Source organism: Hyla sarda, chromosome 6, assembly GCF_029499605.1.
Source record: "Hyla sarda isolate aHylSar1 chromosome 6, aHylSar1.hap1, whole genome shotgun sequence".
Taxonomy (NCBI): Eukaryota; Metazoa; Chordata; class Amphibia; order Anura; family Hylidae; genus Hyla; species Hyla sarda.
This window is the reverse complement of record NC_079194.1, coordinates 203,002,715-203,026,239: the sequence shown is the minus strand read 5'-3', so window position 1 is coordinate 203,026,239 and position 23,525 is coordinate 203,002,715. Positions and strand designations below refer to the sequence as shown.

Here is a 23,525-nt window from a genome sequence, read left to right as displayed (position 1 = left end):
GCTGTTGCATAACTGCAACTCCCAGCATGCACGGACAGCCAAAGGGCACGCTAGGAGATGTAGTAGTGTGCCTCCAGCTGTTGCATAACTACAGCTCCCAGCATGCCCTTCGGTTGTCAATGCATGCTGAGAGTTGTAGTTTTGCAACAGCTGATGGCACACTGGTTGCGAAACACAGAGTTTTTTTTTACCTAACTCAGAGTTTCGCAACCAGTGTGCCTCCAGCTGTTGCAAACCACAACTACCAGTTGCCCCAAGGGTACATTGACATGGGCAGGGGTTTGTAGGGAGTTACCCGCTGCAAGTTTGAGCTGTGGCAAATTTTCCCCCACAGCTCAAACTCCCAGTGGAAAACTTGCTGTAAACCCCCGCCCTTGTGAAAGTACTCTAAAAACACTACACTACATTACACTACACTACACAAAATAAAAAGTAAAACCCTATATAAACACACCACTACACATTCCCCCCCCCCCCCCCCCCCCAATAAAAAAAAAAGTCTTGTACAGCACTGTTTCCAAAATGGAGCCTCCAGCTTTAGCAAAACAACAACTCCCAGTTTTGCCAGACAGCCATTGATTGTCCAGACATGCTGGGAGTTTTGCAACAGCTGGAGGCACCCTGTTTGGGGAACACTGCCACAGGGTATTTTTTTTGTATTGTAGGCAAGTGTAATGCTTGCATCCGAGTACGTCCCTATGCAAATCCCTAATTTAGGCCTCAAATGTGCATGGCACTCTCTCACTTCCGAGCCCGGTCGTATTTCAAGGCAACAGTTTAGGGCCACATATGGGGTATTTTTGTATTCGGGAGAAATTGACTAACACATTTTGGGGGGGATTTTTCTCCATTTACCCCTTATGAAATGGAAAAGTTGTGTAGGATGTTAGTGTAAAAAAATAAAAATGTTTACACTAACATGATGGTATTGCCCCATACTTTTCATTTTCACTAGAGGTAAAAGGAAAAAAAAAGACCCCCAAAATTTGTAACACAATTTCTCCTCCTTTCTTGTACAGAAATACCCCATATGTTGGAGTAAAATACTCTGCGGATGCACAAGAAGGCTCAAGAGTGACAGTGGACTATGTACATTTGAGGCCTAAATTTGTGATTTGCACAGGGGTAGCTGATTTTACAGCGTTTCTGACATAAATGCAAAAAAATGTATACCCACATGTGACCCCATTTTGGAAACTACATCTCTCACGGAATGTAACAAGGGGTATTGTGAGCCTTAAAGGGGTACTCCGCCCCTAGACATCTTATTCCCTATCCAAAGGATAGGGGATAAGATGTCAGATCGCTGGGGTCCCACTGCTGGGGACTTCGGGGATCGCTGCTGTAGCACCCCGCTATCATTACTGCGCAGAGCGAGATCGCTCTGCACGTAATGATGGTAAATACAGGGGCCGGAGCATCGTTACATCACGGCTCCGCCCCTCGTGACGTCACGGCCTGCCCAGTCAATACAAGTCTATGGGAGGGGCGTGGCGGTCGTCATGCCCCCTGCCATAGACTTGCATTAAGGGGATGGGCCGTGATGTAATGAGGGGCGGAGCCATGATGTCACGCTGCTCCGGCCCCTGTATCGCTCGTCATTATGCACAGAGCGAACTCGCTCTGTGCAGTAATGATGGCGGGGTGCTGCAGCAGCGATCCTGGGGGTCCCCAGCAGCGGGACCGTGGCGATCTAACATCTTATCCCCTATCCTTTGGATAGGGGATAAGATGCCAGGGACGGAGTACCCCTTTAACACCCACAGGTGTTTGACGAATTTTCGTTAAAGGGGTATTCCAGGCAAAACCTTTTTTTATATATATCAACTGGCTCCGGAAAGTTAAACAGATTTGTAAATTACTTCTATTAAAAAATCTTAATCCTTCCAATAGTTATTAGCTTCTGAAGTTTTCTGTCTAACTGCTCAATGATGATGTCACGTCCCAGAAGCTGTGCATGATGGGAGAATATCCCCATAGGACTGACAGGTTTGGGGAACCAATAAGCTTTGATCCTGCCCCTTCATATTTATAAGGTTGTTGTTAGCCAATAATCTCTCTCTTGTTCCTGGCTGCAAAGCAAGCAGCAACATCTCTTGTTCCTGCGCTGGAAAGCAGTAATAGCTCCGTACAATTCTGCAAGACAATCTAGGCCTAAAGCCTATCAATTCAGCACCTTCTTAAACCGTGAGTTAATCCAACTCCATCCTAACAAATATTACCTACAGAGCCCAAAAGGCTAATAATAATCAAACAACCTACAAAATTAGGCCAAACTTATGTTCAAAAATTTTTAATCTTTATTATGAATACAAAAAAGGTAGAAAAAACCCTTAAAATAACCCACCCTTAAAAAATCCCCAACAAAAAGCTGAGCAGGGTATCTCTGGGACAAGTACAATATCACATATATTGCCAATAGCACAATCCTACAGTATAGGTTTTGGTCAGCGTATAATAGAACAATGTCTCAAAACACTTTACCTAGTTGTGACATGCTGACAACCTCCCAGTGATACTCCTGCGACCTCGACACGTGTTTCGGATGATTCCTTTCTCAAGAGGCGCTGCTTGAGGTGAGAACTACAGGCTCTTTATAATGGCAGCCCTCCAATGGCGCATGTAGCGGAACCAGACGCCCGCCGACTTCCGGGTGGCGTCACCAGCGGATGCGCGTCAGACTTTGAAACACATCCGCCCGTACTGACTGCCCTCCGAAAGACGGCACAGCGTCACGAATCCGCGCATGCGCTCCGGGCGTAACCATCCTCTTTGTGAGTATCATCCAGGGGAGCCGCGTCACAAGTCCCAATAAGGAAACTGTTATAGAATATAATCAATTGGCTATACTATATTCAAAAAGAAATTGTAATAATAGAATTATATAAATACTAACAATATATAAGAAATGTTTAGTCATATATCAAAAAGCAAGAATACCATAGACTTAGATCCTGAATCGAAATGATTTCACAAAGTGGTTATAGAATAGCCCTCATTGTTTGTTCCAACAAGAATTATGTAAATCTATTCATACCCAAATCTCTATCAATCATGTAATCTATTCCTATCCCTTGCGTTAATATATCCTAATCCTAGGGAGGCCCCCTACAGGATACTGTGGGACCTACACATGAGTGCCCGCAGCCCCTACCTATATCCAATCATCCATTTCATGCATACCATTAGAGACCCATAAGTGGTATTGGTTCAAAATTTAAAATACAAAATATATAATGAAAAATCAATAATATATGAAGAAAATATATATATATATACAAATTAGTATATATGTATATATATATATATATACATCCATGCCCACACATGTGTGTGCACATGCCTGCACCCATGCACACATACTATATCCTACACACCATACCCAGTGTAAAAGATGATGAATCGTACTCATAATATTGTAATAATATTGATAATAAAATTAATAATAATAATAATAACCCCAGAAGAGAGCCAAGGCTCAGTACCCCACCAAGTGATAATCCCACCCCCTATTATATGTGATAGTGATCACTATGTGAGAATAATAATAAAGTTGATTGAATGACAATAGTGAATGTGATTATATTTGTGTATATAACCCCAAACTTCCCCCCACCCACCCCCCATCCCCCCTCCCCTTCCACATCCAAAACCCTGCGACACCGAACCACTACTACACCACACATATCACACCCACATAAGTAAACAACCCCCCCCCTTTCCCCCCCCCCACGCACATACACACACACGCACACACAAAGCTCCCCCCACCCCCCACACACATACACCAACCCCCCTTGTGTAGCTAAATTAGTGTCAGTCATAAAACCACCACCTAAACCCTAAAAAACACACAATGGACCCATCGCCCACATGAACACCCATACTCATAACCTCAAAGAGATATTTTGCCATATATATACACCCGTAATCATATGATATGATCTCCCAAAAGCCGGACATCTGACTAATTGACATAGGACCCAAAGTGGTCCTCAGAAAAATTCTTGGATAAAGTATTAATGGGTCCCAAATTGTCATATGGGGTCCCAAATGTCAAATGTCCAAATTCCTTGCTGCCGGATAGTCATGTAGGTCCACACTCCTCCCAAGTTATTCTTCCACATGGATATACGATGGTTCTTGCAGAAATGCCAATTGACTCACTCCTCCTTAGATATCATCATGTTACGTCACGTCATCACAAAGAGCACAATAGTACCTCAATAAAAGAAACAAACATTAAAAACAAGTTCCAAATTATAGGAAGGGAGAGAAACTCAAATATTCATTTAACCCTTTGGGGGTCATGGTATCCAACATCACAATCCATTTCGTCTCCTTACGTAGGAGGGCCCTTGTGGCATCGCCTCCCCTATTGCCCATATAAATCTTATCAATACCCTTAACTTTCAATAATCTCCAATTAGATTGGTGCATGATCTTAAAATGTCTGGCTAGGGGTTTCCCACGTGATCCACCCTCATCTATCCAATCATCACGTGCGGAATTTTTAAAGTTCTCACCTCAAGCAGCGCCTCTTGAGAAAGGAATCATCCGAAACACGTGTCGAGGTCGCAGGTGTATCACTGGGAGGCTGTCAGCATGTCACAACTAGGTAAAGTGTTTTGAGACATTGTTCTATTATACGCTGACCAAACCTATACTGTAGGATTGTGCTATTGGCAATATATGTGATATTGTACTTGTCCCAGAGATACCCTGCTCAGCTTTTTGTTGGGGATTTTTTAAGGGTGGGTTATTTTAAGGGTTTTTTTCTACCTGTTTTGTATTCATAATAAAGATTAAAAATTTTTGAACATAAGTTTGGGCTAATTTTGTAGGTTGTTCCATCCTAACAAATCCTACGTGGACCTAAACATACCCCTAAATTCAGTGGAACAGCGTACAAAAGGAATCAAAGCTTATTTCCTACAAAGTCCCAGCCAACCTGTGAGGAGTCTAAATCCCGGTCCTCTTGTAAAGACTGTTGTTCATTGCATCCTGCATAAAATCTGCAGTAAAGTTATTTCAAGTTTATTGCAATTCCGGCTGTGGACAATCCTTTATTCCTCCCTATCGCTCTTGAGACGGGTGTCGGTAGGACATATATAGCTAAAGGAAGCCCACACCCTGGCGTCACGACAATCAAGAGTTAAACCTTTACCCAGCAACACTACATTGCAACACCCCTGTTCAACCCTACACCCCCCAAGCTACCACACTACCAGTAATACAGGTGTTTTACCAGTGAAATGTCCATTCTGATTGGTCAGTTCTGATTGTCCAAGATCAATATTACCAATGATAAATTTATACAGCGAACGAATAATCGGCTACACCATGACCACATATTACTACCTCCTAATGACTGAAAAACACCACAAAACACAACATAACCCCCATATACTGAGATTTATCAAAACCTGTGTAGAGGAATAGTGGTGCAGTTGCCTATAGCAACCAATCAGATTACTTATTTTATTTTTAGAAAGGCCTCTCTTCCTTTACATAAGTTTTGATACGTTTTTCCCATAGTGACTACAGTGCAGTTACATCCAGTAACTCACAGTTGACCTCTTCTCCGGTCGTAGTCATTCAATTTTCTTTTCCTTCCGGCCTAGATGGCCATGGCGACTTCTTCCAGCTACACTTTGTCTCCCCAGAATCTGCCAGACAAACATTTGAGGGTATGTTCACACAGTAGTAAAATGTAGGGAATGTCCACCCGGAAAACATGTGCAGTCTCATAGACGGCAGTGCATTTCCGAGTGTAAGCTTCAAAAAGAATAGACAAGTGGAAATTCCACCATGTACGCAGTGAAGCCAAATACCCTTTTATATCAATGGGACTCTGCTGCAGCGGAAGGTCTGTGCAAAATATTACGGCTGAATTTAGCAAAGACAATCCACCGTGTGAACATATCGTTGGACTCCACAACTTTCCAGCACCTTTCATCTAAACAAACCTACTTCCCACTGCCTCCCCGCCTGTAGTGGCCAACCGCAGTAGTTACCCCCATATTGTGCTCCCATACAGTGGTTAAAACTCTATATAGTGCCTCTCATAGTGGTTAGTCTCCAAAGTGTGCCCACCCCTGTAGTAGGATCTTCCAATAGTGTCCCTAGCAATGTTTAGCTCCCATAAAGGGCCCCCACACAGTTGCACTAGAATCCTACAATTCTGAAACTGGCTGCTCCAAATCACAGACTAGACTTAAACAGGTAATAGCTCTAACAATATTAGAAACCAAACATAGACAGCCAAGTATAAGCCCGCAGCGACTTTAAACCGTGTGTTTCTAAAAAGAGCTTTCTACAGAACACTCTGGAAGTAAATACCAACATACATAACAAACATTGTACATTTCTCAAACAAATTGGTTTCTGACAAAGCATTCCACTGATCAAGTGCAGCATTTTTTTAGAAAAACTCCAAGTAAAAACGACAATGAGAAACCAGTAGGGAGAGCCTTATCAAACTAAAAATAAATGTTAAAATGAAAATACTCGGGACGTGAGTCATCAGAGAGCAGTTAGACAGAAAACAACAACTCAACTTCAGAAGCTAATAACTGTTGGAAGGATTAAGATTGTTTAATAGAAGTAATTTACAAATCTGTTTCACACTGGCGGAGGTTTACAGTGAGTTCCCTGCTAGGAGTTTTTTTCGCAGCTCATACTTGAAGCAGAAGACTTACTGTAAGCCTGCCCGTGTGAATGTACCCTGTACGTTCACATGGGGGGGGCAAACCTCCAGCTGTTTCAAAACTACTAATTACTTTTGCAACAGCTGGAGGCACACTGGTTGGAAAACCTTCAGTTAGGTTCTGTTATCTAACTCAATATTTTCCAACCAGTGTGCCTCCAGCTGTTGCAAAACTACAACTCCCAGCATGTACTGATCACCGAAGGGCATGCTGGGAGATGTAGTTATGCAACAGCTGGAGGGATTGCAACTACAACTCCCAGCATGCTGAGACAGCTGTTTGCTGTCTGTGCATGCTGGGATTTGCAGTTTTGCAACATCTGGAGAGCTACAGTATAGAGACCACTGCAAACTGTGGCCCTCCAGATGCTGCAAAACTACAAATCCCAGCATGCCCTGACAGCAAACAGTTGTGTGGGCATGCTAGGAGTTGTAGTTTTGCAAGATCTGGAGGGCTATAGTTCAGAGACTACCATATAGTGGTCTCAAACTGTAGCCCTCCAGCTGTTGCAAAACTACAACTCCCAGCATGCCCAAACAGCTGTCTGGGCATGCTGGGAGTTGTAGTTTTGCAACAACTGGAGTGCTACAGTATAGAGACCACTATATAGTGGTCTCGGACTGTAGCCCACCAGATGTTGCTAGACAACTTACCGGCTTCTGTCGGATCCAGGGAGCCTGCTGCACGACATCGCCGCCCGCCAATCTCCGACGCCGATCGTCGCCCGCAGCCTCCGCAGATCGGTAAGTGGACTCCGGCGCCGATCCTCTGTCGTTTCCCCATTTTGCCCCGCCTATTGTGGTAGGGCAGGACGGGGAAAACGAAAGTTAACCGCCCCGCCCCCGATCTGCTATTGGTGGTCGCGTCTAGACCACCAATAGCAGGAATAGGAGGGGTGGCACCCCTGCCACCTCACTCCTATCTCTTCAGGGGGATTGTGGGTGTCTTAGACACCCGCGATCCCCCTTATATTCAGGGTCACCGGGTCACCATAGGCCCGTAATGACCCGGAAACGCGCAAATCGCAAGTGTGAATTCACTTGCGATTTGCGCTGATCGCCGACATGGGGGGGTCTGATGAGCCCCCTGGGCATTTGCGCGGGGAGACTGCTGATCGACATCAGCAGTCACCCGGTCCCCGCCCGGCGGGGACCGAAATTCCCACGGACGTATGAGTATGTGCCTGGTCCTTAAGACCCAGGGTGCAGGGACGTACTCATTCGTGCTTGGTCCTTAAGGGGTTAAGGCTAGGTTTCTACACTTTTTTTGTGTGTGTGTGTTTTTTTTAAATACTGACACTGCAGTTTTTCAGCCAAAGTCAGAAGTGGTTCCAGCAGGATGGAGAAGTATAAGTCCTTCTTTATATTTCCCATTACATTTGAATACCCTTCTGACTTTGGTGCAAGAACTGCAGTGGCACTATTCCTAAAAATGCCATCAAATACCTGTGTGGAAACCTAGCCTAATGCAAGAACATTTTAAAAAAATACCTGTGTTACTGCCATTTAAATCAAGTATTGACAGTTCGCACCAATATGTCATAGTTTAAGATCAATCATGATCTCCTTAAGGGTGCAATCACGCGTATTTTTGCTGCAGATCTGCTGCAGATTTGCTACTGCAGATTCTACTGCCCGTTGACTTCAATGGGCAGCAAAATCTTCTGAATTAAGTCTGCAGCAGATCTGCAGCAGATCTGCAGCAGAAAATACACATGTGTGAATGCACCCTAATACAGCAAAGCAGCAGGCAACCCCATAAATGTCCACATAAAGGGAATGCTCATACAAGGGTGGATACTCTGAAGATCTTCTGCAGCAGGTTTGTGAAACACAAAAATCTGCAGTGTATAACAGTACCAGTAAAATGGAATGTATACATATATACTGTTTGGGTGCATTTACATGTACAGGATCTGCTGCAGATTTGATGTGTTCAATTATTTAGTTTACACTGAAATCTGCAGCAGAACCTGTATGTGTGAATGCACTCTAAACCTGTAGATAAGAGCCATACAGTTTCCAAATAGCAGTATAAAGAGAGCAAGAACTTTCTACTTACATATTACAATCATGCTGTTACTAAACAAATCCAGTACAGTGGTCCCTCAAGTTATAATATTAATTGGTTCCAGGACGACCACTGTATGCTGAAACCATTCTATGTTGAGACCATAACTATATGGAAAACTAGTTACTGGTTCTGAAGCCACCAAAATGTCATTCAAAAATAGTGATGAGCGGCATTGCCCATATTCGAATTTGCGATATCTTGCGAATATATGGACGAATGTTCGTCTTATATAAGCGAATTCCGCGTATTCGTTATATTCGCATATTCGCGTATTCTGGGAAGAAAAAGTGAGGGGGTGGGCAACTTTACTATTGGTTGCTAGGGATGTAGTTGATAACCTCTGATAAGTGTATTTGCATCATTCTAATTGGCCCAGAAGTGAAAAGAAGGACTATGTGAATATTCACATATGCAAATATGTACATATGCGAATATTTACATATGCGAATATTCGCATACGCAGATATGCGCATATGCAAATATTCGCATATGCAGAAAAAAGTGAATATTCGTCATTTCGAATACATAGTGAATATATTCGCAATATTCGCAAATTTGCAATAAAAATTCGAAGTGTGAATATTCGCGCCCAACACTATTCAAAAATAGAAAAAGTGAGGATTAAAAGGAAAAAAGAGTAGGTAACTAATACAGATAAAGCAAATCCTTACATATAAAAGTAAGAAAAATCTACTTGAAGCTGTAGATCACTGTCTATGTAGAGAACAGGAGTTTCTTAACAGTCCTGTACAGCACACACAGTGTTCCAAAAAAGTAAAAATGGAGCCGCCGCCTGATGTCCAAAGGAGCAGCTAACCCTGGCACAGGTAAAGAGGAGTACTGAACATGTAGTACCTCCCTGTACTGTAGTGAGGTGCTACTGTGGCGTTCCGGTACTGGACCTGGCCCCGTACCTTAGTCGTGGGTCCCCATAGTCAGAATTCCTCCGTGCTGATAGGGCTTTCTTGGTGGCTTAACCTCTAGTCGCCTCCTAATGTCATTAAAACTGTATATATTTAATATATTTTATTATAGTATAATTACTGTACAGGACCTTAGGTCATGTGATATTTAATAATTCTTTTATGCTGAGGTTAAGGACCTTTGGGTCATGTGATAGGTCATGTGATGTACCATAAAGCTTTGTACTAGGACTGACAGGTTTGGGGAACCAATAAGCTTTGATCCTGCCCCTTCAGTATATAAGGGTGCTGTTAGCCAATAATCTCTCTCTTGTTCCTGGCTGCAAAGCTAGCAGCAACATCTCTTGTTCCTGCGCTGGAAAGCAGTAACAGCTCCGTACAATTCTGCAAGACAATCTAGGCCTAAAGCCTATCAATTCAGCACCTTCTTAAACCGTGAGTTAATCCAACTCCATCCTAACAAATCCTACGTGACTGCTGGACCTAAACATACCCCTAAATTCAGTGGAACAGCGTACAAAAGGAATCAAAGCTTATTTCCTACAAAGTCCCAGCCAACCTGTGAGGAGCCTAAATCCCGGTCCTCTTGTAAAGACTGTTGTTCATTGCATCCTGCATAAAATCTGCAGTAAAGTTATTTCAAGTTTATTGCAATTCCGGCTGTGGACAATCCTTTATTTCTAGGACATATATAGCTAGAGGAAGCCCACACCCTGGCGTCACGACAATCAAGAGTTAAACCTTTACCCAGCAACACTACATTGCAACACCCCTGTTCAACCCTACACCCCCCAGCTACCACACTACCAGTAATACAGGTGTTTTACCAGTGAAATGTCCATTCTGATTGGTCAGTTCGAATTGTCCAAGATCAATATTACCAATGATAAATTTATACAGCGAACGAATAATCGGCTACACCATGACCACATATTACTACCTCCTAATGACTGAAAAACACCACAAAACACAACATAACCCCCATATACTGAGATTTATCAAAACCTGTGTAGAGGAATAGTGGTGCAGTTGCCTATAGCAACCAATCAGATTACTTATTTTATTTTTAGAAAGGCCTCTCTTCCTTTACATAAGTTTTGATACGTTTTTCCCATAGTGACTACAGTGCAGTTACATCCAGTAACTCACAGTTGACCTCTTCTCCGATCGTAGTCATTCAATTTTCTTTTCCTTCCGGCCTAGATGGCCATAGCGACTTCTTCCAGCTACACTTTGTCTCCCCAGAATCTGCCAGACAAACATTTGAGGGTATGTTCACACAGTAGTAAAATGTAGGGAATGTCCACCCGGAAAACATGTGCAGTCTCATAGACGGCAGTGCATTTCCGAGTCTAAGCTTCAAAAAGAATAGACAAGTGGAAATTCCACCATGTACGCAGTGAAGCCAAATACCCTTTTATATCAATGGGACTCTGCTGCAGCGGAAGGTCTGTGCAAAATATTACGGATGAATTTAGCAAAGACAATCCACCGTGTGAACATATCGTTGGACTCCACAATTTTCCAGCACCTTTCATCTAAACAAACCTACTTCCCACTGCCTCCCCCCCCCCCCCAGTAGTGGCCATCCACAGTAGTTACCCCCATATTGTGCTCCCACACAGTGGTTAAAACTCTATATAGTGCCTCTCATAGTGGTTAGTCTCCAAAGTGTGCCCACCCCAGTAGTAGGATCTTCCAATAGTGTCCCTAGCAATGTTTAGCCCCCATAAAGGGCCCCCACACAGTTGCACTAGAATCCTACAATTCTGAAACTGTCTGCTCCAAATCACAGACTAGACTTAAACAGGAAATAGCTCTAACAATATTAGAAACCAAACATAGACAGTCAAGTATAAGCCCGCAGCGACTTTAAACCGTGTGTTTCTAAAAAGAGCTTTCTACAGAACACTCTGGAAGTAAATACCAACATACTTAACAAACACTGTACATTTCTCAAACAAATTGGTTTCTGACAAAGCATTCCATTGATCAAGTGCAGCATTTTTTAGAAAAACTCCAAGTAAAAACGACAATGAGAAACCAGTAGGGAGAGCCTTATCAAACTAAAAATAAACGTTAAAATGAAAATACTCAAATAACCATAATATTTCTCACAAACCAGGTGTATCCTAAATGCAGACTTTATATTGGCCTTGGTGAGGAGAGTTCCTGGTTCCTCGGTTCAAAATGTGCAAGAAAACTAATGCAGACTCAAAAAGAGGCAACAGAAAAATCACTAGGGTTAACAAAATCATTCAGAGAACTGTGTACAGGGTTAAACAAATGGTGTTTAAGCCTAAATAAGTTAGGCTTCTTCTTGGGTACTAGGCCCAATGGGGACAGTCTAAAGTTAGGAAAAGGCCCAATTGTCTCTTGTACAATGGCAGGATTAATGCAGACAGAATGCAAGTTATCCACACAAGAACAACCCTCACCTGTAAATTCAGGGATTTCAAAACCATATGTAAAACCATCAATCATTAATTTAGCCCTCACTTTTGTCACAGAGCGAGCCATGGAAGCATGCTTTGCTCTTGGATGAGGATTCCTTTGTTGAAGGTTGCTGTTGGGTGGATTGACTATTCCTCTTAAAGCACCTTGAAACTTGATAGGCCCCTGCGCAATGGAAACATTTGTGTTTGTATTTACAATTCCCTTGCAATTTACTCTGTGATTCATTATATCAGAAACCCATTCCTTTCCAAAATAACGTAGTAGCATTTACAGTACATTGTCTGGAACGCTGCAGGATTATTAGGTTTATCCATAAACCTACGTCCTTTTGTGCCCAGTTAGCATTCATCTGAAGCACCAATTTTTGACCGAACATCTAGACACAAGTGTGCCAAGCTGCCCCCCAAAGTTACGGTAAGCTTCCAACACTTGATCAACATGCTGGAACAGTGCAGAACACTTCTCACCAAGTACAGAAAAATATGGGAGAGATTCATCAAAAACCTGTCCAGAGGAAACGGTGCTAAGTTACCCATAGCAACCAATCAGATGGGTTCTTTCATTTTTCAGTGGCCTTTTCAAAAATGAAAGAAGTGGTCTGATTGGTTGCTATGGGCAACTCTGCAACTGTTCCTCTGGACAGGTTTTGATAAATCTCCCTCTATATGTAGAGAGCCTGAAACCAATTATTCAAAGTTTTCATGACTGCCGACCTCTTCCTCTCATCCTCCTTCTCCTCCTTCTTATCCACCTTGGTAATTTGATCATTATAAGAAGGGAGCAATGAAGACACATCTATATACTCACCACTCCATATATATATATATATATATATATATATATATATATATATATATATATATTTTTTTTTTTTAGCTAATGATAGGTGGTAACCCTAAGGTGACACTTCACAAGTACTAGCAATAACTTTCACCAAAGCAACTCGGCACTGCCACTGCTCCTATACACGGTTACCAAAACTTGGCCATTCCATGTTGTGAGCTATTGGGAGATGTAGCAGATGTGTGAATTGAATCCTCTGTGGTGCTCAACGTGTCAAACGCATATAGACAAGATTTACTGTGCATGAGAAAATTTAAGTAAATAATGGAGCACTCACTGTGGACTTGCTTGACTGCTTCTTTGTCCTTTATTCACAACTGTGCAGGCTTAGCAGGGTGTGGGTAGATGTTCATGTGGGGTGTTCAGACAGTGGGCGACGGTCTGTATCACAAGTTATGCGCTTCGTCAGGGCTCTGAATCACAAGAAATAGCTTGATTTAAACAAATTTCAGGTACTGACTATTAGGAAAAGGAATAACATTTACAGATAGAGGAATGGTTAACCTCAATGGGCTGACAAGCAACAACAGTAGGGATAGGAGCAAAAACAGGCTGTACATCAGACAACACAGAGTTAAGAACTTTAGGAGTGACACTCACATTAGTGTTAAAATGGTATCCCAGCAAAAAAACTTTTTATATATATCAACTGGCTCCAGAAAGTTAAACAGATTTGTTCTTTAAAAAAAAATATTAATCCTTCCAGTAGTTATCAGCCCATATACACAATCCCAGAGGGTAGATTCACACTGGCATATTTCTTTTCAAATTAGCATTGGATTTTCCGAATATAATGATAAATTCTCCCGCAGAAGAGGTTTCATTATCTTGGTAAGTTCTGTAAAATACTGTATGTATTAGTTCTACGTAATTACTGAAAATACATGAACTATGATAAGTGGTATTACCAAAGAAGCAATTAGTTTTATTTTGATAACCACTGTCAAAAGATTTTCACCTTTCAAACAGGTTTCTCCGCATTATGATGTAAGTCAAGTTTTATCCCTCCCACTCCTAAGAGAACAGAAATACCTTGTCACAAGCAGTGATATAGGGACCAACACTTACCGTCTATCACATTAGAATGTCTCTTCATAGAATTATACTGCCTCTCACAGTCATTCTGCTGGGTAAGTCCTTTATCTATTTTATATTAACTGTACAATAACTTGTATTATTGTTGCCGACTTCATTATTATTTAATGTAGTCATTAGAATATTGGACCTGTCTTTAAAGCTGTTTATCGCATACTGTGGACAGCACAGGTTTCTTTAAAGTGTATCTCCAGTGCTTTAAAAAAAAAATAAAAAAAAAAAGACTTTTTAATTTGTTTGAGGGCTTTTTTCTGTGCACAGTTACTTGTAGCTTTTATCATTATCATTTTGGCATATATAGCACTTTTTGATCACCTTTGTTCCATGTTTATGTTGTTCACCTTGTTAGATCAATAATGTTACATTTTAATAGATCTGACATTTCCATACAAGTTCCATACCAATTCATATTAGTGTTTATTAGTTTTATTAATATTATTATAATTATTTATTTATTTTTAAAATGGGCCATTTTTATTGGGGGGGTTATTTTTTATGTACCTGAGCGCACATCTGCCGTAAATGTACAGCAGAAGTAGCCAAAGGGTTAATTACACTATAATGTACAGTATGCTGAGTATATAGAAGAAGAGTATATAGAAGATCCTGCCTTATAGTACCTGATAGAGATGAGCAAACTTCCAGTAAATTCGATTCGTCACGACCTTCTCGGCTCGGCGGTTGCTGACTTTTCCTGCATAAATTAGTTCAGCTTTCCGGTGCTCCCGTGGGCTGGAAAAGGTGGATACAGTCCTAGGTGACTCTTTCCTAGAACTGTATCCACCTTTTCCAGCCCACCGGAGCAACGGAAAGCTGAACTAATTTATGCAGGAAAAGTCAGCAACCGCCGAGCTGAGAAGTTCGTGACGAATCGAATTTACTGTAAGTTCGCTCATCTCTAGTACCTGAGCCCACATCTGCCGTAAATGTATAGCAGAAGTTGCCAAAGGGTTAATTACACTATTAAGTACAGTATGCTGAGTATATAGAGGAAGTACAGAGTTTTAGTATATAATTTAACTCATGTTCATACATACAGTATAACACATAATATCACAGCAAATTATATTAAAGCTCATATTTACACTTTGGGGGAGATTTATCAATACCTGTCCAGAGGAAAAGTTGCTCAGTTGCCCATAGCAACCAATCAGATCGCTTCTTTCATTTTTCAGAGGTCTTTTCAAAAATGAAAGAAGCGATCTGATTGGTTGCTATGGGAAACTCAGCAACTTTTCCTCTGGACAGTTTTGATAAATCTCCCCCTTTGTGTTTAAATGTGTCAACATGAAAAATTTCCAAGCCAGGACAAGTTTCCCTGGAGCTCTGTGTGTCTTGGCTGCCATGCCAGTAAAGTTAAATGACCGCCACTCTACCTCACACAAAATGTTACAAGTTGTATTTTTTACTGCTGCCTCTAGAACAACTTGCTTCATATCACAGTGCATATCTGTCCCTTTAGTTCTACCTCAAACACCTTGTGAATTTGTTGTAGACTTGCGCTTATACACAGTAGGAAAAATGATGATTCGTGTTACAGTTGATGAAGTGATGGAGCACAAAGTTTTATATATTTTTTTTCATTTATCTTTATGAAACTTTTTTCCTTTTAAGGCAGTACGTATTGGCATTTATTCTATCCATAGGTCAATACATCCATTCAAAGAAAATCAAATCATTATGTGGGTAAAATGTTTCTGATTTTTCAAGCAGCATAGTGGCGGAGATTTATCAAAACCTGTGTAGAGGAAGAGCGGTGCAGTTGCCCATAGCAACCAGCTTTCAGAGGCCTCTAAAAATAAAAGAAGCATTCTGTTTGGGTGCTATGTACAACTCTGTCACTCTCCCTCTACACAAGTTTTCATAAATCTATCAATGCATTAAATCATTGCGGTGTTATCTCCTGCAGGCACAAGTTAAAGGCACCGCTGATCCTATACTGTGCTTAAAAATAGCCAAACAAGCAAAGTGACTTTTCTTAAAAGTAACTATAATATTTATTAATATAGACCTACATTTCACCCAGAGCATGCCACAGGGCCATTGGGGTAGCTAAAGTATATAAGAAGGTTGTTTAAAAGATCAAAATAAAAGGAATTAAATCCACCTTTATATTGCAAAAATGTACTGTGTGTAACCATAAAAAGAAAACCGGATTCATATACTGGCGTCTGTCTGCTGTCATTTAATCTATTGTATACACAATAGATTAAATGAATGTATTCCCCAAAAATGTTTTTGTTTCATAAGATGGTTATATAGCTATGGAGAAAAATACTGTTTGGTGTTGTGCACCTCGGGGCAGTATATGCCATATTATTCCATGAATGTTAATTATATGATAGTCAAGGGGCGGACACAGACAGCAGAGGGCCCCTGTGCAAAGAATGTGCCTGCCCCCCCCCCCCCCCATTAAGGCCCCCCATATGCTGCAGCTCATTCAGGCCCCCCATATGGATGCTCTGACACAGTTACAGACAGTCCCATCTGACCTCAGCTCAAACTAAAAATAAATAAATAAAACGTACCTCTCCTGCTCTGCTGTTCTCCATGTCCGCCAGGGTGTCCCGACCTGAGTGCCTTCCCTGCTGGTCTCCAACAGCCCATGCTGCACAGTTACGTGACCTGACTGCGTACAGCGTCAGGTCATAGTGCGTGCTGTTCGCAGTCAGTCTGGAGGAGCCCAGGGAGGAGCGGGAAGCCAGAGGGGTAAGTAGCGCTTCTCAGAGCTGTAGTTGGTTCCTTTTGCGCCTGAGGCAAGCCCAGAAAATTGCGTGGAAAAGTGGGGGAAGGTAGGTAGCTGTTCTGTGGAGATCCTAAGTTTTTCACTTTTTTGCTGTTTAAATACCTATATGGTGGCACTGGCAGGTGGTAGCCTAGCGCCTCATGCGACATTCAGCAGCAGCACATACAGTCAGACAGTTAAACCACTATACAAGGGACAGATAATACTGCAACACTATGACCACTACCATTACCACCATATAATGACGGGATAATATTACCATACTGATACTGAATAAAATTACTATACAGAGACATTATCACTACTATACAAGGGACAAATAATTTCACCAAACCACGACCACTATCATTACCACCAGAGGGGCTGATGCAGGGCCGCATTTTTGTCTACACAGCAGTTGGCATTATTTTAGTATGCGACACCTAAGCACCAAGTGAGTACCATCGGAGCACAAAATAAGTTTTCAGCCCACCCAAATCAGAGGTGGTGATTGTAAGATAACAGTGATGCGTTCAGTGTATGAATCGCCACTCACTAGGTATGATGCAAGGGGATTTTCTCAGGGGTTTATTAGCATAAATGAATGCCTCCATAACAGGACAACATATTATTACTGCAGTGAATAAATAATAACAACCACTTTACACAGACCTAGATCACAATTTCACCACTATCCAAAGAACAAATAATTGCGCCACACTATGACCACTACAATCACCACCATACAGTGATAGGATAATACTAACATACGGATACTGAATAAAGCCACTGTACACAGACCAATATCCCACATGCAGATCTCATTAGTGTTTCTCAAGCAGGGTGCCTCCAGCTGTTGAAAAACTACAACTCCCAGAATGCCCAGACAGAGAGTTGTAGTTTTGCAACAGCTTGAGGCACCCTGGTTGGTAAACACTGTTTACCAACCAGGGTGATTAAATAGCTCATTTTATCTTGTATAATTGACGGAACCAGTTGTGGATACACGATCTGTGGTGAGGGTGTGATGAGGGCAGATGTTATTACCCTAGGGGCAGATGGCATTAACCCCTTTTATTCGTGATGCCAGGGTGTGGTTTAACCTCTGCACCACCCCAGGGTATGCCGCTGGATCCTGGGCTAAGCACGGGGCAAATAATGACTCCGACGCCAATTTACAGAACAACGGCAGCTTTACTGAGGTAGACAGGTGTTATCGTCTCAACACTTTGATGGTCACCTGTGGGGCACTGGATTAGTGGAAGCGTGGCTGCATGGTAGGCCTTGGGCCTCCTCAGGACACCAGACCCTCTCTGAGCAGCAACTACACAAGAGACTGAACTAGCTCCTCCCAGGGTTTATATGGGGGAGTCTCTGGAGGGGTCCCATAGGTCACCTTATAAGTCAGGTGATCACTGGTACCTTCCTTGGTCACAGCACTTAGTAACAGTATTCAACCCCTTAAGGACCACAGGTTTTTCCATTTTTGCACTTTCGTTTTTCCTCCTCACCTTTTAAAAATCATAACCCTTTCAATTTTGAATTTAAAAATCCACATGTGGCTTATTTTTTGCGCCACCAATTCTACCTTGCAGTGACATCAGTCATTTTACCCAAAAATCTACGGCGAAACGGGAATAAAAATCATTGTGCAACAAAATTGAAAAAAATGAAAAAATGCCATTTTGTAAATTTTGGGGGCTTCCGTTTCTACGCAGTACATTTTTCGGTATAAAAGACATCTTATCTTTATTCTGTAGGTCCATACGATTAAAATTATACCCTACTTATATAGGTTTGATTTTGTCGCACTTCTGAAAAAAATCATAACTACATGCAGGAAAATGTATACGTTTAAAATTGTCATCTTCTGACGCCCTGTAACTTTTTTTATTTTTGCGCGTACGGGCCGGTATGAGGGCTAATTTTTTGCGCTGTGTTCTGAAGTTTTTATGGGTACCATTTTTGTGTTGATCAGACTTATTTTTTTTATATTCAAAAGAATTTTATTAAGTAAGCAATAAACAAACAGTATCAAAGAGCATTGATAAAGTACTCAATTTGAATCCTCAGCAGTCGAAACAAAAGAAAAAACAGCATAAAAAAGATAAGGCAATGAACATCTGGTACAAAGTATCAATAGGAAAGCAATGTCATCTGAGGGCAATATACAATGCCGTGGATAGCAATAGGTTGTAGTAGATCAAACAATTAGTTAAACATTCAATAAACATGTCTCTATATCCTAATGTGTTTAGGAAGAGATAAATGTCAGTTAAACGAAAAAGAAAGGGTAAAGGAAAAGAGCAGGGAAAGACGACAAGGGGAGAAATATGGAGGGTTAGAAGAGAAGGAGAAAGAAACATCAGGACTCGGGTACTCACTTGAATCTCTACTCAAGGGCGCAGCCATCACCCCGACACTCCGGCCCCGGTCCACCAGAGAGCTACCTCACCCCTCTCAGGCACCATCATCCGCTGTGTAGAGGGGCGAGTTAACAAAAGTGAGCCAGGGAAGCCAAATCGCAGTGTATTTCTCCTGTCTACCTGAGGAGTCTGCCATCAGTTCCTCCATACGGCACAACATCTTATCTTTATTCTGTAGGTCCATACGATTAAAATTATACCCTACTTATAAGTTTGATTTTGTCGTACTTCTGGAAAAAATCATAACTACATGCAGGAAAATGTATATGTTTAAAATTGTCATCTTCTGAACCTATAACTTTTTAATGTTTCCGCGTATGGGGCGGTATGAGGACTCATTTTTTGCACCATGATCTGACGTTTTTATCGCTACCATATTTGTATTGATCGGACTTTTTGATCGCTTTTTATTCATTTATTCATGATTTAAAAAGTGACCAAAAATACACTATTTTGGTCTTTGTTTTAGTTTTTTGCATGTACGCCATTGACCCTGCGGTTTAATTAATGACATTTTTTATAGTTTGGACATTTACACGCGCGGAGATACCACATATATTTATATTTATTTACATGTTTTTTTTTTTTAAATGGGAAAAGGGGGGTGATTTGGACTTTTATTACGGAAAGGGTTAAATCACATTTATTAACTTTTTTTTTACACTTTTTTTTGCAATGTTATAGCCCCCATATGGGGCTATAACATTGCATACACTCATTGCCAGCTTTGCATTGATCAGTGTTATCAGCAGTCGATTGCTCAAGCCTGGATCTCAGGCTTGGAACAATCAATCGCCAATCGGAAGTGCCGGAGGAAAGTGAGTGACCCTCTGCTCGCGTCCTAGCTGATTGGGACACCGCATTTTCACTACGCTTGTCCCAATCAGCCCCACTGAGCAGCCAGGAAGCTTTTACTTTCGTTTTAAACGAGGCGTTCAACTTTGAACGCCGCGTCTAAAGGGTTAATAGCACCCGGCACCATGATCGCGCTATTAGCCCCAGGTCCTGGCTTCAGTTACATGTTACAGGACCGACCCAATATGACACGTGACCCCGCGTTATATCGCGGGAGCCGGCCACGGAAGTATATTTACTATTTACTTCATTAAGGGGTTAAAGGCACATAACAGTATAATGACATTATAATAGCAACACAATGTATAATTAACCATTTGTATGACATACATTAAAGAGGGACTCAGAGGACACCAAAATAGATATAGCCTGACAGGACAGCAAGGGTACAGGGGTACAACTCCTGTACTGGGCCACCTCAAACTCCCCCTCTTAACAACAGCTGTCCTTGGCGCCCAGCCCTAGAGGGCGGATGAAAATAAGGTGAAAGGTTTAAAAGTCATTAAATGACTATCATGGACTGAATGTTTAGACTGGTTAGCTACAGTCCTAACTAGTTAAATTACATTTGACTATTTAGATACATAAGAGGCTATATAGATCACTGACTATCTGTACATGAAATTAATTTAGAATTATTTATTATATACTGACTACACATTAGTATAGTATTTACTGACAACTTTTATGCAAAAATTCTTTTACTCTCTATACCTGGCTGGTAACTGTCCCTGGCAGTGAGATAAGGGGATACCCTTCTCCTGACAGAGCCTATACAATTGCCATGGGTACAAAAGACTTTAAACACTTAGACATTTTGTATAAACATTTTATATAAACTTTATTATAATGTACTTTAAATAATACAGTTTCACAACAATAACTATAGTTGTATTCACTTGTGCAAAAAGAATAAACAATATCTTCTTTTTTAAGTAATTTTAGAGTACCACTCCACAGTTCTGGTATGTTAGAGTTCACAGTAAAGGATCACGGCTATAAGCCGGGCACATGAACTTACGCAAAATGGTTGCAGAAAGTTCTTGGTTAGCCCACCAGGCACTTTTCTTAAACGTTGCAAGAACCTAGAAAACAACAATGATGTTTCCACAAAAACAGTTAGGGTATGTTCACACTACTGATTGTGAACGGAATTTCCGCTCGCAGAATTCCGTGAGCGGAAATTCCATTCTGGTGGCCACCGCCAAAATACTTTGACGGTAGGACCGCACGGCACTGTGCCGTCACCATTGACGGCTATGCAGTGTTCGCGGACTTCCATGCAAAGAATGAACATGTTCTTTCTTTGTGCGGAACTATTTCAACAGCGGAATTGTCTGCCGCTGAAATTCTGCAGTGTGTACAGGTCTCGCGGAAGACCCATAAACACTGATGTTTATGTTCTCAGCGCGGAATTCCGCGGGAATTATGTCGTGTGAACATACCCTTAGTCTCTCTACTCAATACTAAAGTTATCACACATAAGCTCTTCCGCCTGGGAATTTCCCATCCCAGCCTCGCCTGTCAGACTGCTTCCTAGACTGGGACATGTAACAGGGACCACGGGACTGTGCCTCCATTAATGGACTTATGTGAGTGTTCCAATTCACTCTGGATAATGTGGAAGCAGTGATGGTGGGGCTCATGGTTACTACCATCTGTACCGCAGCAGCTTGCACCACTGGGGGACAAGGTGTCGTTGCCTGTTGAGCCAGCCAAACCTTCTTTGATGATCGGAAACCCACTCGAGGGACGCTTGTGGAGATTTGTTGATCAGGGCTTGCAACCCAAAGTCCGGTCTTGCCAGTGCAGTTGCCCGTGTTGTCTCATCATAAAGTAGAAGAGGCTGTATCCAGTGGAGCAGTATACTGTATTGTTGTAAATTTCTAACAACTCGGACCATTCTTCTTGTCTTGACACAGAGGCTGCTCGCAGCATAAGGATGAAGACTTGGAACTGACATAATTCTTGGGAAAGTTGGGCCTCAAAGGCCGTTCCACGATCAGTTAGGACAGACACAGGACATCCAAAGGTTTACACCCATTTAGAGTAGAACATCTGGGCCGCTGTCTTGGCGGTGAGATCGATGACGGGAACAACGACAACCCACTTGGAGTAATGATCCACCATGTTGAGAGCATAGGTATACCCGGACTGAGTAGGAGACAATTTCACATGTTCTAGCATGACCAACTAGTTGAGTCTGTCACTCTGGATGGAGTGAAGGGGTGCTCTTGCGTCCTTGCGCACATTCTTGGTGACGTTACTGACAAAACATTCACTGCACCATTTCTCAATGTCACTCTGCATTCCAATCCAGTAGAATCTTCTCCTGACAGTGGCTTTGGTCTTGTTGACTCCAAAGTCTCCAAAGTTGACTCCAAAGTGTCCATGCAAACATTAGCATATAAATAATTAGGATAAGCGAAAATTCGCATATGCGAAAATTAGCATATGTACATTTTTGCATATGCGAAAATTCGCATGCCAGTCTCACACAGTAGTATTAGAGCCTACTTTACACCACACAAGCTGGAAGCAGAGAGGGATGATCACTGTGATGTGTACTGTGGAAAAAAAAAACGAATATTCGTAATTACGAAATATCTAGTGCTATATTCGCGAATTCGCGAATATGCGATATTCGCGAATAAAATTCGTATTGAAAATATTCTCGAGCAACACTAGTCATGATATGCGTTTGGGACCATCGCCGCATCTCTTCGGGGAACCATAATCTGATGAAGTCGATCACCAGAGACCGGATCCAAAGAATTTCGGTACAACAGTCCTTTGTGCACAAACAGTTGCTTCCTCTGTCGCCACAGACGTTTCAACTCATAGTCACACTGGGCCCAGCGTAGATGGATTGGTACCTTATTCGCCAGAAGGAAGTCCAACAGATCCCCCGTAGCTCGACTTTCATCTTGGAAAGTCTTCCAGGTGTACAGGTGTTATTTAACTTTTTCAGACTTGAGTTCACCGTCCATGAGGGCGGTCAGAACATTCTGGTTCACAAACCATTGATAAAAGGGGGGCATCTCCTCTTCTTCTCACACGTCTTCAACCGGTGGTTCTTCGCCGGGGGTCATCCAAGAAAGTACATCGGCATTGACGTATGGTAAAACTGTAATTAGCTAATCTTGAAGCCTATCGCTGTTCAAGGGCACCTAACTTGGCAGTGTTCAGGTGGGCCAATGGGTTATTATCCGTGTGGACAGTAAATGGCATGGCAGCCAAATAATGTTAGATTTTTTTCTGTCAAGGCCCACACCTGGGCGAGAAGTTCCAATTTTAAAGAACTGTAATTGGCATTTGTTACCATGAGTGCTCCGGGTCCCTGCTCCTCCCCGGAGTGCTCGCGGCGTTCTTCTCTCTGCAGCGCCCCGGTCAGACCCGCTTACGGGGAGCGCTGCAC

General features: G+C 42.0%; 1 protein-coding gene and 1 long non-coding RNA gene across 2 annotated transcripts in view; one reads left to right on the top strand and one right to left on the bottom strand.

Moving 5' to 3' along the window:
• LOC130276636 (uncharacterized) overlaps positions 1-16,889 on the bottom strand; it is an 83,987-nt gene extending 67,098 nt beyond the window's left edge. The window contains exons 1-2 of the long non-coding RNA XR_008845197.1: positions 16,630-16,889; positions 13,284-13,419 (exon numbers count right to left, since the gene is read on the bottom strand). This is a non-coding gene — a long non-coding RNA (uncharacterized LOC130276636). The remainder of the gene's footprint in view (positions 1-13,283; positions 13,420-16,629) is intronic.
• The window catches only part of LOC130276635 (5-hydroxytryptamine receptor 3A-like), a 68,344-nt gene continuing 58,850 nt past the window's right edge, over positions 14,032-23,525 (top strand). Inside the window, exon 1 of the mRNA XM_056526282.1 lies at positions 14,032-14,136. Coding sequence (XP_056382257.1) covers positions 14,091-14,136 — 46 coding nt within the window. The 5' untranslated portion in view covers positions 14,032-14,090. The remainder of the gene's footprint in view (positions 14,137-23,525) is intronic.